The 15,814-nt window shown below is 41.0% G+C and overlaps 3 protein-coding genes across 9 annotated transcripts in view; 1 reads left to right on the top strand and 2 right to left on the bottom strand.

Annotated features, from left to right (window-relative positions):
* UBR3 (ubiquitin protein ligase E3 component n-recognin 3) overlaps nucleotides 1-284 on the bottom strand; it is a 122,123-nt gene extending 121,839 nt beyond the window's left edge. The window contains exon 1 of the mRNA XM_065069724.1: nucleotides 98-284. The gene's annotated coding sequence lies outside the window, so the exon portion shown is untranslated. The remainder of the gene's footprint in view (nucleotides 1-97) is intronic.
* Nucleotides 183-13,136, top strand: METTL5 (methyltransferase 5, N6-adenosine). 5 transcript variants are annotated; one of them, XR_010473856.1, is made up of 9 exons: nucleotides 184-377; nucleotides 712-833; nucleotides 1,431-1,545; nucleotides 1,895-2,076; nucleotides 2,476-2,558; nucleotides 2,841-2,892; nucleotides 3,536-3,585; nucleotides 10,725-10,898; nucleotides 11,358-13,136. XR_010473856.1 is itself a non-coding variant. In XM_065069772.1 (8 exons), exons 2-8 carry the CDS (start codon nucleotides 725-727, stop codon nucleotides 4,525-4,527), a joined length of 666 nt encoding a protein of 221 aa, XP_064925844.1. In that variant the 5' UTR covers nucleotides 183-377; nucleotides 712-724; the 3' UTR covers nucleotides 4,528-4,866. The 5 variants fall into 5 exon arrangements, 4 of the variants coding, with proteins under 4 accessions (XP_064925844.1, XP_064925846.1, XP_064925845.1 ...); XM_065069772.1 differs by lacking the exons at nucleotides 10,725-10,898; nucleotides 11,358-13,136 and adding an exon at nucleotides 4,453-4,866 and having other exon boundaries at nucleotides 183-377; XM_065069774.1 differs by having other exon boundaries at nucleotides 10,725-13,136.
* On the bottom strand, nucleotides 4,512-15,720 carry SSB (small RNA binding exonuclease protection factor La). 3 transcript variants are annotated; one of them, XM_065069754.1, is made up of 12 exons: nucleotides 15,572-15,720; nucleotides 10,212-10,288; nucleotides 8,679-8,782; nucleotides 8,342-8,516; nucleotides 8,061-8,168; nucleotides 7,858-7,958; nucleotides 7,542-7,613; nucleotides 7,418-7,460; nucleotides 6,564-6,704; nucleotides 6,013-6,196; nucleotides 5,717-5,845; nucleotides 4,512-4,974 (listed from the first exon to the last, which is right to left on the bottom strand). In XM_065069754.1, exons 2-12 carry the CDS (start codon nucleotides 10,275-10,277, stop codon nucleotides 4,877-4,879), a joined length of 1,221 nt encoding a protein of 406 aa, XP_064925826.1. In that variant the 5' UTR covers nucleotides 10,278-10,288; nucleotides 15,572-15,720; the 3' UTR covers nucleotides 4,512-4,876. The 3 variants fall into 3 exon arrangements, with proteins under 3 accessions (XP_064925826.1, XP_064925827.1, XP_021147255.1); XM_065069755.1 differs by lacking the exon at nucleotides 15,572-15,720 and adding an exon at nucleotides 15,143-15,220; XM_021291580.2 differs by lacking the exon at nucleotides 15,572-15,720 and adding an exon at nucleotides 12,635-12,809.
* Between the last annotated feature and the right edge of the window lie 94 nt (nucleotides 15,721-15,814).

The following is a 15,814-nucleotide window of genomic DNA, read 5'->3' as shown; positions in this document are numbered from 1 at the left end:
GAACAGTTAAACCCGTTGCTTTTCTCCGCAGGCGCGTCCCTCCCGCCGGCCAGGCGGAGCTCAGCGGTTTGAGCCCTGAGAGCGCTGGAGGACAGACCTGGCTCTCACGAGCACGTAACGGCTGTAATTAAATGTACCGCGTTTATAACACGCGATAGGCAAAGCGAACATTTGTTAATTAAAGACGAGAGAGCTCAGCTGCGTCGCCCGCCACGGGTCCCAGTTACCCCGCGGAGGGGCGGTGGCCTGCAGCTCGCGCGGCACCCGCCGTCCCGCGTCACTGGGCGGGGCGGTGCGGCGCGGGGCTGGCTCGCTGCGAGGGGCCGGGCGGCGCGGCGGAAGTGCGGGGTCCCTGGGCCCGGGCCGCCGGGGCTGCGGTGAGTGGAGGCGGTGCCACCGGTGTGGGGGTGTGCGGGCCGCGGAGCGGGGCTCCGTCGGGCAAGCGACTAGCAGAGGTCTCCGGGACTCGGTTCCTGCTCTGCGGGGTCCGTCCGTAGGAGCGGAACCCTGGGCCGAGGCGGGTGCGGGGCCTCCTCGGCGCCTGGCCTGGGAGCCGGTTACCGGCGGTGGGTGGGGAAATACCCGTGCGGCGTCAGCTGGGCCCGAAAGCCCGGGGGTGCTCAATGCGGTGGGATTTAAAGTGTAAAAGAATTAAATATTATCTGTGGCTTATTTATATTATTGGAGCTGATGACACATTATTTTCCTTAGTTAAGCGATAAACATGAAGAAAATAAAGCTTAAAGAACTGGAAAGCTGTCTTCAGCAAGTTGATACTTTTGAGAGTCCCAAACTGCTCCTTGAGCAGTATCCAACGAGCCCGCACATCGCAGGTACGGGTTCCCTGCAGCACTGCTGTCTCTTCTGCTGCTTCTTCATCAGCACTTAACAAAAATGTATTTCTATTGTATTATCTCCTGTGAAGGCTTTACACTAAAAGTAGTTGAGAAATTGCATCCAGCAGGAATGTAATTACTTATTTTTAAATGACTTGTTAACTTATTTTCATTAGAAGTATGCTGTTAATGTACAATCTAAAAATAAGGTAATCTGATTTAATTGTCTTAATCTGTAAATCAGAAAGCTGAAATGGACTTATTGAAGTACATACAGACACTCATTATACCTTAATTATTTTTTTCAATATTTTACATATGGTTTTCTCCCACATATATTTTTCCACAGATACTGACAGCTATGTGTAATCTCTCCACCAAAGATCTGCAGTTCTAGTACTTGCCAAAATGTTTTTAACTTCTTCTCACATATAAATGAAAAAGAACAGACAGTGAGAACATCAGCTTAATTTTGCTTGACAAGAAACCTTTAGCTCAGAGTTTTCTGAAGACAGAAGTAGCTTTCTTCATTAATCAGAGGCATAACTGATATTATTGACCTGTGGCATTTTTGGTTTGTTTCTTTTTTCTCAGCATGTATGCTTTATACAATTCACAATACTTTTGATGACATTGAAAACAAGACAGTTGCAGATTTAGGATGTGGTTGTGGCATGCTCAGCATTGGAAGTGCAATGTTAGGAGCAGGGTAAGTATTTAATGCTAAGATCTGGTTGTTTTTTTTTTCTGGTATAGAAGAGTAGAAAATAATATTATTTCATATGTTTAGACAGTCAATAACCATTCAAATAGTGGAAGGAGATGGACAGTTGCCATGAATTTGGAGGTGATAGTGTTTGCTTTCCCCTGAAGTACTAAATGAACATGTGAAACTTCCTTCACAAACTTTGAGAAAGGGCATTTTTATTAGCACTGAATTAGTAGCATATGCTTGTTACAAGTTCTGTACACAGATCTCTTTCAAAACTTTACTACAGAATTTAAACACCATTTTATTTTGCAACAGCCTAATGTGCGGCACTTTTTTTTTTTAATAGATTTTGTGTGGGGTTTGACATAGATGCAGATGCGCTGGAAATATTTAATAGCAATATTGAAGACTTTGAGCTCACCAACATCAACATGGTTCTGTGTGATGTCTGCTCTATATCTAACGGCATGTCAGAGACTTTTGACACTGTTATTATGAACCCACCATTTGGTACAAAGCACAATAAAGGTTGGTAATTCTGAAAGTCAGAAATAAATAGGAATGAAACAGCAAGGGAAACACTTTTAATGAAACACCTCCCTTTTTTATTACAATTACCTATTGTAATTACCTAGAAGTTTGTGGATCTGGAATCAGTTCGTTAAATACAGATTATCAACTTCAACATTGTAAATAACAACTGCTGCGTTTGAAATAACCATTACTAGCTATTTCATATCCCTATCATTTTTCTCTTTTACTAAAAGCAATTGGGTAAGTTTTAGAAGTACTTTATGTACATTAATGTGTTCAGTGCTGTTTCTCAAATAGCTATTACTCCAGAAAAATTGAAGTATGAAGCAGATCTTTAAATCCTCTAGTTTAAGCTTGCATTTAACAATTCTAAGAATTTCAACATTCTTTTAGGAATGGATATGATTTTTCTGAAAACTGCTTTACAAATGGCAAAAACAGCTGTATATTCCCTTCACAAAACTTCAACACGTCAGGTAAGTCCTTCATTTTAGTAGGGTGAGCATTAATAAGGCCATTAAATAGTTGGTATTTAATTATGTTGTCTATATATATCTTCACTGATTTGTTCACACCTTTATGGGAATTAAAGTCATTTCAGCTAAATACTAATCGTGTCAAATAACTGATCTCACATGCATCAAGATAAGTGATCAGATGCTTCACCTTGAAAAACAAAAGCACAGGAGACTTCTTAAATACAGGAGGCTAGATAAGAAAGAGCTTTTAAATTTACCTGTATCTGTTTAATATTGTAGCACATTCAAAAGAAGGCAGATGAATGGGAAGTGAAGATGGAAGTCTTAGCAGGTAAGATTAATTTGTTGTTAAAGGCAAAAAAAAAAGCCACCCCAACATTTTGTTGGGGGCTAATACCTGTAACACTACTAACCAGTCTTAACAGTATGAGGTACATTTAAGTGTGATTTAACACTGAGAATAACATAGGTCTTCTTGTAAGCAGCATTTTTGTTTATTACCTTGCTACCTGGCTAGAACACAAGCAGGCACTTACTAAGGCTCTGGAGAATACATATTCTGTGCAGAATTAGAACTTTATTTCTTCCTGGACTAGTTGTTTTAAAAGGAGATTGTTGCTGTCTAATGAAACCAAAGTGCAGGTCAGTTCTCACACCAAAAAAAGCACCCTGTCCTTACAGTCACCTTAATATTTTTCTGAGAGTTGTTCAAGCATCTTCCCAATTCTTCCATGTCACCAGCTGGATGCTTTATAGAGTCATACAACTTGAGACATGGAACTGCATTTCTGCTGTCCACTTACTGTGTGATGTGGTTGGCTTAAATGTTCAGTAATAATCTAGTCCAGAGGTCCAAACAGTTTATCCAGTCAGGGGCAGCAGAGTTGGGGCAACAGGAGAACATGGGTGTAGGGTGTAAGTCAATTGACCAATCATAACTCTAGCGTAACAAGCGTTCTTCCTACTGTTCACAGAACTTAGATATGACCTACCAGCATCATACAAGTTTCATAAGAAGAAATCAGTAAGTATAAAACCTAACATAACGGAGAAAATGCTCTGTCTTGTACTGGGCAGGTAAATAAATTCTACTTAAGAAAATTTAAGTTTGATGGCCATATGTACTGGATGAGGAATGCTCACAGCACCTGATAGAATTTCACTATGATGGCATCAAGTTCCATTGCTGTTACTACATTTTGTAACTGAACAGGGAAAAGAATAATTGTAATGCAAGTCAAAGCTGTACACAAAGACTAAACCCAGCACTGCAAGTAGGTGTGAAAAATCCAAGGCAGGGGTATCAAACTCATTTTAACCCGGGGCCACATCAGCCTCGAAGTTGTCTTCAAAGGGCCAAATGTCATTTTAGGACTGTACGTGCAGTCTGTTAGGCTGATGTGGCCCCTGGTGAAAATGCGTTTGATACCTCTGATCTAAGGGCAGCATCCTTGACACAACTTTTAATAGTTATTTGCTTGATCCTATCTGCAAATGGAACTTAAACAAAATGAAGTGATGAAGGTCAGAGTAACTAGGATTTCACAGCTGTAGCATTATTTCAGTGTTATATGCTTTGTCCTGTAAGTAGCTACAGCCATTGAAATCCCTCACAGAACCATCTTGCAGGGGGTAGGAGGAAGCTGTGCACTTGGTCTCACAATAGAAAATCTAGTCAGGATGCTGGAGTATTGAAGCTTAAGCCCATGTGCAAGTTTCCTGGGTGCTAAATGCTGGCCTAGAAGACATTTATCCCATTACCATAGGGGAAGTAAACTGAGCAAGATTTGAAGATGGTTAGGAATGCTGAGTAGCAAAGACTAGAAGTTTTATTCAGCTGTACCTGTTTTCTTGGTGACTTGAACTTAAATGATGGAAATATGTCTTTCAGATTTGCTGCTTCACGGTTAGAGCTTTATACCACATTAACATCCAGGCTTCAGCAGTAAGCAGTTTTAAGTTCTGAATTTATTGGCAGCTGCTATTTAACATAACTGCAAGATTACAGTAATGTCCACAAACGTTTACATTTGAATGAGGTGCCAGAAAAGTTGAGAGGATCTGACAGTATAAACAAAACTATAAATATAAAAGAGTTTTGCAGGGTGCTATGTTAAGAGTAAGCATGCTGCTTAAACACCAACAACAAAAAGCTGTAACCTAAAAAAAATGAAGTTTTCCTCTCATTATAGGTTGACATTGAAGTGGATTTCATTAGATTTTCTGCCAAGACACTCCTGAACTGAGGCATGTCTTTAAAACCTATTGTAAATGGAACAATAAAAAGAATTATTTTATTTTTTAATATTTTAGTATTACTGATTTCCATCTCCATTTTCTGTTTTCAGTTGTTTTGGTGCAGGTTCTTCTTTTTCCGTCTCCTCTAGTGGTCTCTTCTTGGGACTTGCTGGTTCTGCAAGATTGAATATGTAGTCAGTTATGGTAAAGGAGAGCATTGCAGTAATACCTGCAATTTTCTGAAAAAAAAAACCTTCCTACCATGTAAGTTCAAGGATCAGTCCTAGTTTATCCACAGCCACTGCTATGCTAGAGCATTTACTTATTACTGTGACTTAAAAGCTTTTATATGTTCTAAAACACCAACTTCCAAGAGCTTCCTCCCTGTATAACTTTACAGCAGGAGAGCAGGTAAGAAGATGAAGGGATACAAACTAAGAGGAGTAGGTTTTACTGGGTTTTGTTTAAGCAGGTGCCATAACTAATGAACAGAAGCTTAGTTCCTCATCTTCTCCAAGCTAAATACACAGAATATGCAAAATATATACATGTATATATATATATATGTAAATAAAAATACCACTATGTCTTCTCAGATCCTTGAGGAAAAAAACAATTGACCACACCAGAGGCTAGGTCTGTACCGTTCTGTAATATTGCCAACAACCACCGTCTTTCAATGCAGAATGCTTTGAACAGCCCTGCAGTACAGACTCACCTATCATATGCTTTTTGGAGATTTCTGGAAGGAATCAAGCACAAGACCCTTAAAAAGTTACTTTACTAATACTGACAAAGAGGACAGAAATACTACAACGTAGGGGCAAAGCTGAAACACTGTTAAGAAATGTGGGTACTTTTCCAGAAAGCAGCTCCGTGTACTAAAGAAGCTGCATCCAGTGCACAGAATGACATACCTGTTTTATTATCATCTTCACCACCTTCTTCTTCTTCAAACTTTATTTTCTTGCCCTGAAACTCTACTTTTCCTTTGTGTGCACCTTGAGGTGTCTTCCCCCCTCTTCCTTTTCCTTTAATTTTGCGTCCTGTGGGGATATAAGATGTCAGGAACTTTGTATCATTTGTCTTTTGACTGTCAAGCTCAAAATAATGCTTTACAGTTAGTGTTTATCATGTCTTCATTCTTTACAGTTACTTTCACACAGTGCCACTTCTAAGACATTATAAAGGCTTAAACCAATAAAAGAAGGACCTTTTGTTTTCTGTTTCAGCAGTTCTTGCTGATCTTCCAGTATTTTTTTCAGAGCTTCTTTCTCTATATCTCCTTCTAGCACTTCCCATGTAACATCCTTGTTCCGAAGCTGTAAATTTCCGTTATGCGCTTCTTTGGCTTTTTCCAGAGCTTCTTTTGCAGTACTTTTAAATAGGATAATCCCCTTTAAAAGAAGAGTGGCATTTGCATTTGAATCTTACTGCAAAAACATTCAGGTAGAATGATGAACAACATATCCTGCTAGGTACTTCTGCAAGTTCATTAATTTTACATGATGTAAAACATGTCTAGACTGAAACAAAGCCCTCAGACTGTCCTAACAAACAGTCTCTGTTGAACTTAACTGAGAAGGCTGGAACCTTCATCCATTCTTTTGAAAGAATTTAAGGGAATAATTTAATTCTCTAAATATTCTGTGATTCCACAAGTCAAATAATTTATTATTTGATTATAAAGAGAACAAGCATTTAATAATTCAGTTTCAGACTTTACTACAGAGATCTTAACTCAATGTCTAAGATTCTACTGACCTCCTTTGCACCTCTAACAAAGTGTATCCATTTGATTTCTCCGTGACCAGAAAATACTTCATGGAGATCTTCTCTGCATGTTTGATCATCTAGGTCACCAGAAAACTTCAAAAGACATCCCATCTTTTCTTCCAGAGACTTCTAAACAAAATTAAAAAACCCCACATTTTTGTCGAAGAGTCAAGCTTGAATATTCTTTTTTTCCCCAATCCTGAGACTATTAAAACATGACAGTGATAAATAAGCAGTTGAAGTCACCCCTGACTTTGCACCATCAGTAACCCAAGCATTCTTGCTACATAGCTTATTGATGCTGATGTCCAAGTCTTGCCTAGTGTGTCCTCACTCCTTTATTCTTTTTTTTTCTTTTAATTTTCTTTGCTTACTGTGATGTATTTATGTGCAACTTAGTATTCCTTTCCTGTAAGAGACTTACAGCCTTTAAATTCTACAAATCAATTTTCTGAAGGCTGACATCTCAGGTTAAAAATCTATGTAATACTGATTAAATCCTTACAGGAACAATGATCATCTCAGTGGTGCATTTAGGATCAGTTCCGAACAGGCAAACATGCCTAATAATTTAAATTCAGGATATGATCCTTTAAACAAAATTAGTCTCTTTAAAATAAGAATGAATACCATGACATAACAAAGTCTTACTGTAGTTTAGTTGGAAAAGCTGAACTGACTTTCCAGAATGTGCTCTATATTACAGAATTTCAAACTCCAAATATCCCATGTTAGCTTTACAAAATGTAGGTGCAGGAGCACGTTTGTTATGTGTGGACTGAAAATCTATACAAAAGCAAACATTGCATACTTTTCAATATAGAGATTTAAGAACCCCATACCATTTCAGCATCTGCTGCTTGTTTCTGTTTTTCTTCTTTTTCCCTGTAGAAAAGTTAAATTAATTAACAGTTGGTTCAAGTGCAGTCAGGTGAGCCAAACCAGGTACTTCAGTTGATGACTTACTGTTTAGCTCTTGCTTTAGCTTCCACTTTGTTTTGTCTTCTTTCTTCATTTTTCTTTGTACAGTACTCCTCCCTTCAATAGATAATAAGCTCAGTTAATACCACTTGAAGTATTCCATTATAATTACTTCATATGACAGCAGTAGCCGAGAAACAGTTGAGATTATCATTGGGAGTTGAGCTGGTAGCCTCCAAAAGGTACAGCAACCAATACCTGTACAACAGTGCAGAAACACACACTTCTCCAGTCAAGCTAGATTCTTGTCTAAATCCACCCTTGACCATTATGAGTTCATACCTCAGTTAAGTGCACTTACTTGAAAAGCACTATCAGCTCTGTGTCTTTGTACTTTTGGTTTGGGATCTCTGTGAACTTCTTAGCAGATTCAACACTGTCAAAAACTGCAAATATTGAGCCCTGTTAAATGGTAAGAGACATTCAGTGCTGGAGTAATTGAACAGAATGTTGTTTATGGGGATCCCTGCCCCAGGTCTAACTGTTCACTGCAAGAGCTACTACCTTAAATGTTCTCTGCAATGTTCTTCTCATTTGAATGTTTTCAACTGGACCTTTATCTTCAAGCCATTCTTTGATGTCATCGAGAGTTGCATCTAGGGGAAAACCTTTCTGCAAAATAGCAACAAGCTTCAATTATATGCAACAAACTGACACCTAGTCAGAAATTATAACCCTGTCAGAAATTGAAACCCATCTAGTACAAGTTAATTCGAGCTTCATTTAGATGGTTTTCAGTCGAAGTCATGCAGGACAGCACAGAGCAAAGGAAGAGGTTTACTTACAACATACACAGATCTGTTTTTAATTGCAGCCTTATACTGGTCATTTAATTCAGGAAGGGGTTTGTTTGGAGATCTTCTGATTTTAGTTTTGTCTTCATTTATTTCCATTAAACCAGTCTTGGATTTTCTTAATGCTTCTACAATAACACTAAAATCTTTTGAAAGGCGACTTAACCTATTGAGTAAGCAGACACAGGTTATTACAAATATACAGGAAAAGCTGAAGCCAAATGTTAAAACAGCAGTAGGAGCTGTACATGCAGACCATGGACATTTGGACCTAAATAAGCAGCTAAAAATCACCCTTCCATCCAGATTAGTTGTACTTTGTTTTTACCTGTTGAATTTGATCATTACTTCCAAAGGCACCCAGCCGTCATCTAATTTGATCTGTTCCTTCAGGAACTTGTCTCTTGGTAGATTGTGATTGCCAAAATAGTACTGAAAAAAAAAAAGAAAGGGAGGGAGATTTGTCTTCAAATGCTCGGTCTTAAAAACTAATTTTCATCTGACAACTTACTGCAGTGCATTGAGACATATCAAATTAATGAATCTGAACAATTAGAAATTCTGAAATTATTATTTCCTGCTTTAATGTGGTATTTTTGGAAAAGCTAGCTGCCACATGCAAGCTCTATAAAAAGAGTGCTTCTTGCAATGGGACTAATGTGGCAAAGGACTGCAGTTTTGCTCAGGAGAAGCAGGAGGCTTGTTCTGTTAACATAAATTACTCATCAACCTGATCAAGCTCTGCAGAGTCAAATTTGTCACCAACAGATTCAGGTTTTAGTCCTTATTTGAGGAATGTATAAGCAAGAATATTGTATTTTCCACACTGAGAAATCCTATGCATAGACTAGAGTTTCTAGGTCTCATTCAAGAAAATACTGTAACATTAAAATATTATTTTTATTTTAATTTACTGTGTTCCCATTTTGATCCTGTCCAGGGTGGGAAGAGCAGAGTGTCATGTAGCTGACAAATTGTCCAGTTCAGTCAGTCAGTACAAGATGGACAAGTTAATCAGATTCTTTTGCTTACTAGCAATAATCTAACCAGGGTCAAATACTTGAAGGCACAGGGTAAGTTGAAGCCTTCCCACCTATATAATTGTGCTTTAAAAAGCCAATGCAGGTTTTACAACAATATCTCTGCCTCTAGTATACCTCAAAATCACATTACCACAAGTCTAGCTTTGTAGACCATTTTTCCTCAATCTCTGTTTTTTTTTCTCCCTATAAATAAAGACTACAGTACCATATGTTAATGGGTATTCACACACAGCTGTATTTGTGTCCTTCAGGAAACCACTATTTTTCAAGATGTCATTTTAAGTGATGTGCTCAGTTTTCCATTGTAGGGTTACCTTTCAAGCCTAGACTGAGAAATAGTTAATCTAAATAAAGTAGGCACATAAGTTTAGTTGTAATTTGTAGCAATAATTGTAATAGCAAGTTATGCAATCTGCCAATATTTTGACCAGCACAGATTCCCCCCTCTCCAATTAAGTCATATAGAATTTAAATGCATTTTCCTATTCGCATTGATAGAATAACCCCAGTGAACACAGAATAAATTGTTCAATGATACATGTACTTGCCCTGGCACCTAAAACACTACCAAGTTAAACCTTTTGTGTTTTTAAATGGTAGTCTTAACAGGCAACTCCAGAGAATTATAACTTCCAACTTAGACTACAATTATGAATTATCTTAAATACCTGTCATAGACCTGTGACAGACATTTTTTGAAGAGTTGAAGACTCAGGTCTAATTCCCAATTAAGTTAACTTCTATTAGCCAAGTCCTTAACAATTAATGCCTCCAAAACTACATCCCAGTCCAGATCCCAAACTATAAATTGAACTTACCTCAATTTGCTGACAGATTTTGTTTTCCAAAATAGACATGTTTTCACCCTCTCCATTTGCAGCCATTTTCACCAGCTCTGTTGAAAAGAATATAGAGCAAATGCATTAAGTATTGAATAGTACTTTCTACAGACTTACATTTATGTAGTGTTGCATTTTACAGCAGCCTCATCTAAACAAGATAACAGCCAAGGTTTCAGCCATATATTTATGCTTGTGAGCCAATTTTAAACATGACTGCAGAACTCCAAGAGGAAACTATGAAACAAGGGGGAGGGGAATAAAAGCAAAATACTTTGGTTGTTAAGGCAGCATTTGACATTCTGCATTCAAGATAAGTAAAAAAAAAATGCTGGCCCTTTACAGCATTATTTATTATTTACCTTTTCTAGGCATAGATTCTCAGTTGGTACCTAACAGCAATAAACCTGAGAGTCAACGTTTGCTCTTTAAGTCAAATCCAACCACTCATCAAAGCATCAATAACAAAACTTGTTTAATATTCTTACATAGGTATCGTTAGAAACTATTCCTGAAACTTCTGCCTCCTAATAATCTTTGAAAGTTCAAGGAACTTCCTGGAGGATGGAATGAAAATACCTGCATTTACTAATGCATCCTAAACTTTACAAACTTGTCCTCAATGCATTTCTGCCTGAATACTGAATCAAGCATCTTTGATAAGAGGTAAGATGTAAGATGTTTTAACTTGAAAGTAACTTGTTACCTTAACTGGCATTAAGCATATAATCCTAGTACATAGATACAACCACTACACACACTAGAAGGTTGATAAGAAAGCAGCTACTGGCCAGAAGGTTAATTCACATGAGAAAACGTCTCTCTAGTTGCTCTAAAGATAAGGATAGAGTGTGAAGAGTAATCCTTGAGGGAAAATGCAGCTTTATAAAACTGTCAGAATCAGTTTTAATTCAGTTTTGAACTATGAAGTACAGATTTCTCCCTTTGGCCACTATCACATTTGTTAAATCCAGCTGCAGAAGATGAAGCAGTTTCATAGCCCTCAGTTACCCCAGCTCACAAAGCAGTGATGACTAAGACTACTCAAAATGGGTTTGCACTCATGTCTTGCATAGGTTATTGGGAGGTTTAAGCACACACATTCTGCTCTTCTGCTGCTCACAGGACAGGAACATCTTTCAGAGCATCAAGATGACTGACAGGGTCGAAGTACGGAGAAATCCAGAGACTCCCTTGTCACAGGAAATCACGTTCATCAGTACAGCCACACAGCAGCCCCACCTTCTTATTTTAGTAGTTTAGTTCACCAGTCCTCGTTCACCCTGCAGTCTGCAACACTCCTATCGCCTCCTCTTCCTGATGTCAATGTCAGGTTGCATCCTTTGACTTGCTTGTAGTTCTTTTTAATCTAGGCACTTGCCGCCTTAACATTTGCATCCTGGTCTTCCCTACTGGACTGCCACCTGTACCTAACATTGTAACACTCCTTAAAGCCTGATTTCAGTGAGTGTTAGTTGACAGCTATGCTCAGGGTGATATCCATTTGTCTGCAAAGCACTTCACAAAAATCCAGGCCATTGCACACCAGCTCACAGTTGCAGTTGCTTTAGAGATGTCTCACATGAGCCACCCTGACTGCAGGAGGCTGCCTCAGTTCACCACCACGTTCAGGTGCTGGCACTATCATAACACTCCCCTGTGATGTTGTCCCCAACCTGACGTGTGAGAAGCCAGTGTTCTATTTTACATTATACCTAATTTGGTGTATTTTAATGGCAGTCTATGGAGTAGTCTCAGCTTTTTGTACTGCATGAACTAATTGACCACACTCTTTGGGTGTAACACCTGATCCAACAGAAAGTTAACCCCTACTGAAGGAATGAAAAAATAGTTCTACTAGATAAATTCATCAGTGACTTGAATCAGCTTGTAGAAGACACGAATGATAGAACTGTTAGGGCAGGGAAGAGAATAAAAAAGAAAATCAGAAAAATCTTTCTGTGGGAGAAAGCAGTTGCAGTGGGTTGGATTTGACATCTAACAGTATCCTCAGGGTCAAACAACAGTACTGAATGGCAGCTGGGTGAATCTTTATATTCTCGAACCTTAGTCTGGCAATTTAAATCACATTGTAAAGTCTTCTCCAGGTGCAGATTTTTTTAAGCAGTATGCAACATATTTAAATGAACCATTTTCTTATGAGTGCTTTTCACAGTACAGCTCAATTAACATTTAAGACTACATACTAATTTACTATCATGGTGGTTCTACTGAAAGTGGGTTAATTTTCTTGATGCAGTTAGAAACTTTTCTTTGTTGTAGCTAGCACAGTTGATGTTTGTATTTAGTTTGAGAATAACACCCCAGGACAGAATTAATGTTTTTCTTCAAGTAACTTTCTGGAGGTTTCGAGCTGAAACAAAGAGAAAGTAAAAACTTACTGTTATCTTAGTTATTGTCCGGGAGACCAAGGTCTTTCAAGGCTCTCTGTCTGCAGGTGTGAGGCAGCTGGGAAGGGGGCGGAGATGGGACAGACCTTGACTGACATCCAGGCTCATCAATGAGCACATTCCACACCATTAGCATCATGCTTCATATTTAAGGAGAGACAGGTTTTCCAGCTAGAGAGAGGGACATTTCAGTTCTGCCCCATTTCAGTTGAGTTTCATGCAGGAGTTTATTGCAGTTTGTCCTTTTCCCATCCTGCAGTGGCCTCTGGGCCTTTCTGCCTTTTTCCCTCTTCCCCTAGGACTGGCTGTTCAGGACCAGGGTGCTCTCTCTCTTCCAGGGAGTGGCTGCATAGTGTGCATGGAGTTCATGAGCAATTGCATTGAGTATCTTTTATTTTATATTTTATTTCCATTACATATATATATATATATATGTATATAGTAGTAGTCTATTATATTATTTTGTTACTTTATTAAACTGTTTTTATCTCAATCCATGAGTTTCTCCCTTCCCTTTTGATTCTCTCTCCTATTTGGAGGCAAGGGGAAATGAGCAAGTGACTGTCACGGTTTTGAATTGCTAGCTGGGGTTAAACCACAACAACTAAGAGGTATGAAAAATTCTGCCCTCTTGCATATTGTGAGGAAAAAAAATAATTTGGATTTAAGTCATGTATTTTGAGAAATGCATTAACAATGTGTTCTGGAGCTCTAGAACAGAGACAATGTGTTGGCACACACTGAAATACAGATTGAGCTGGACAGAGACCCCAGCACACTGTCAAAGAAGAGCTGAGTGGGGGCAGGTGCTCTGTGCTGCTCTGTAGCGTGAAACACAGACCAGCCTCCCTGCTTTCTCCTTCAGCAGTCTTGGCTCTTTAACCTGTCTTACTGAACAGTGCACAGATCTCCTGGAGCAAGTTTTCACTTAAATTCAAGTTGTTAAAAAAAACTTGGGGCAGGGGGATCGGACTGGATGATCTTTCGAGGTCCCTTCCAATCCCTAACATTCTGTGATTCTTTGAAATCATCAGCAGTTCTACCCCAGTTAACGAGGTGAGGATTAGGCAGAGGCTGCATGTCTGAGATGGTGTAGTTACAGGAAAAGCCATTCATAAAGCTGTTGACTTTGCTTTGGTGTTGTCATTTAGAGAGATCCACCCCTCAATCTGTCCAGGGTAGCCTGGCTATTCTAGCCTCACCAAAAAAAAGAAATCATACCAGTCTGAAACATGCAGGACAGCCTTTGTTTTACTGCCGCACATCCAAGAAGCCTTAAGAAATGCCAAGATAATAGTTACTAGTGCTGTGAAGCACAATGAAAGAACATATGCTTTTGTCTTGACCCAGCTTCTGCCGCCTGAATTCCTTCAGCCTTGTTAGATCCTTGAACACTCTTTCTGGCACGTCCCCAGTTCTCAGTGCACCAGTCTCCCTCTCTGGGTACCAGAATACCCAGAACCAATAACTCGCTTTCCACGTTATAAGGCTCAGCTCCACTGCTAAGAAGAGATGAAAAACAAAGCCTCTTTCTGTAGCAGTATTTTCAAAATACAAACAAAACTGTACAGAAGTGCAAAACAACACAAGACTTGGGACAAGTCCTTCAGTCTCACACCTGGAAAAGTTCTTCTAAAAAGCACCCGTTCAGCTGCAAGTAACAACATACTGAAGGCAAGGCTAAGAAAGAGTCAAGCTTGCCACACGTGGAATTCAGTTCAGACACTGATCAAGCTCTAACCTATTTAGGATAAAGCAGAAGCAGCCTTCTAATTTAAGAGAAATTCTGGTCTTGCTGCACATGCTCATTTCAGGCTCTTTAGCTCAGTCATTTGGCACAAACCTGGCTTCTGGATCCAACTTTCAGATCAATAGTTTTCAGCTGCTGTGCAGCAATGAAGACTAATAAAAAGCTGGCAAAGCTGAAGAACAGCCACAGTCTGAAGTCTGCAAAATCCTACCTAATTGTTTATTCTAAGTGCTTTCTTACTAAACCACACTGAGCTGTTCCTTCTGTGCGCCAGCAGCCTGCATCAGTACTACTCAAAATGAAAACAAGTTAAAATAACGTAAGTAGACATGAGATTTAAACTACAAATGGAAAATGATAGTCAAGCCCTTTACCTACATCAATATCATCCCACACCATGCTAGTGAGATCCCAGAAGAACTCTCACGTGAATTTTAATGTTACCAGTAATTCAGTTCATAGATTTATGGTCTGGATAAAACCTAGTTGCAGACTGACTGCTTTTACCATTACTGTAATAGGGAGAGGGAAAGGGTTTAAAAAATAAAAATCCCCAATAAAGTAAGATGGAACTGTTACTGATGGAATTCAGGAACCCGTGTGAGGCCTGAGCCTTCTGACCAGGTTCTTGTACCAAAACAGAGCTCTTTGTTTCAGGTAAGGATTAACCGCCACCCCTCACCACCACGGTGGTACCGGCGCGGTCAGTTTTGGGGCAGGGCCGGTGCACCGTAAGCAGCGCTTCTTACCAGCAGCACGAAGGCGACAGCGACGCCGGCTGCTGAACCCCCGCGCGCGCTCGGACCCATCGGTTCGTTCCCAGACACTTCACACCCGCGCAGCGGCAGCACGCGCCCCCGCGCCCCCCGCGGCTCCCGCGCCGCCCTCAGCCCGCCCGGGCCCCGCCGCGGGGCCGCGCTGCCGCCGCACGTGCTGCCGCCGAGCCCCCGGCGCTCCCAACCCCGCAGGAGGCCCCACCGCCCCGCAGCGCTGCGGGCCGAGCAGCGCCGGCAGCTCCGCCGGGCACGGCCGGGCCCCGCGCCGCAACACGTGCTACCCCGCCCCGGGGGCTCCTCCCAACCGGCCCGCCAGCAGCGCCGGTACAGCACGGCCCGGCACGGCCCGGCGGAACGCGCCCGAGCGGCGCCGACCCCCAGCGCAGCCCCCCGGACACAAACCTGCAGCACCGCCGGCCCCACTCGCACGCGGCCCCGCTCCGCCGCTTTAAAGGCCGCAGTCGGCGGCGCGCGGTCCAGCAGCCCCTGCGGCCCCCGCCCGCCCCTCACGTGGGCGCCGCTTCCGGGGCGGGAACCGCAGCGCTCCCAGGGCCTGCGTTGTCGCGCCGCGGCCGCGCTCCCGGCCCGCCCCGCGGGCGCTGCGTTCCGGCCCGCCCCGCCGCTCCCCTGGCCGCCCCGCGGTGC

This window comes from Columba livia, chromosome 7 (genome assembly GCF_036013475.1).
Source record: "Columba livia isolate bColLiv1 breed racing homer chromosome 7, bColLiv1.pat.W.v2, whole genome shotgun sequence".
NCBI lineage: Eukaryota > Metazoa > Chordata > Aves > Columbiformes > Columbidae > Columba > Columba livia.
This window is presented reverse-complemented; position numbering and strand designations above follow the sequence as displayed.

Excerpts from the sequence above, each read along its gene's own strand:
- SSB (XM_065069754.1), bottom strand. The coding sequence starts at position 10,277 with ATGGCTGCAAATGGAGAGGGTGAAAACATGTCTATTTTGGAAAACAAA. Across the intron at positions 8,517-8,678 it reads GTAATGATCAAATTCAACAG|GTTAAGTCGCCTTTCAAAAG; the intron begins GTAAAAACAAAG and ends CTTACTCAATAG. Across the intron at positions 8,169-8,341 it reads AAAACAGATCTGTGTATGTT|AAAGGTTTTCCCCTAGATGC; the intron begins GTAAGTAAACCT and ends GCTATTTTGCAG.
- METTL5 (XM_065069772.1), top strand. The coding sequence starts at position 725 with ATGAAGAAAATAAAGCTTAAAGAACTGGAAAGCTGTCTTCAGCAAGTT. Across the intron at positions 834-1,430 it reads AACGAGCCCGCACATCGCAG|CATGTATGCTTTATACAATT; the intron begins GTACGGGTTCCC and ends CTTTTTTCTCAG. Across the intron at positions 2,077-2,475 it reads TGGTACAAAGCACAATAAAG|GAATGGATATGATTTTTCTG; the intron begins GTTGGTAATTCT and ends ACATTCTTTTAG.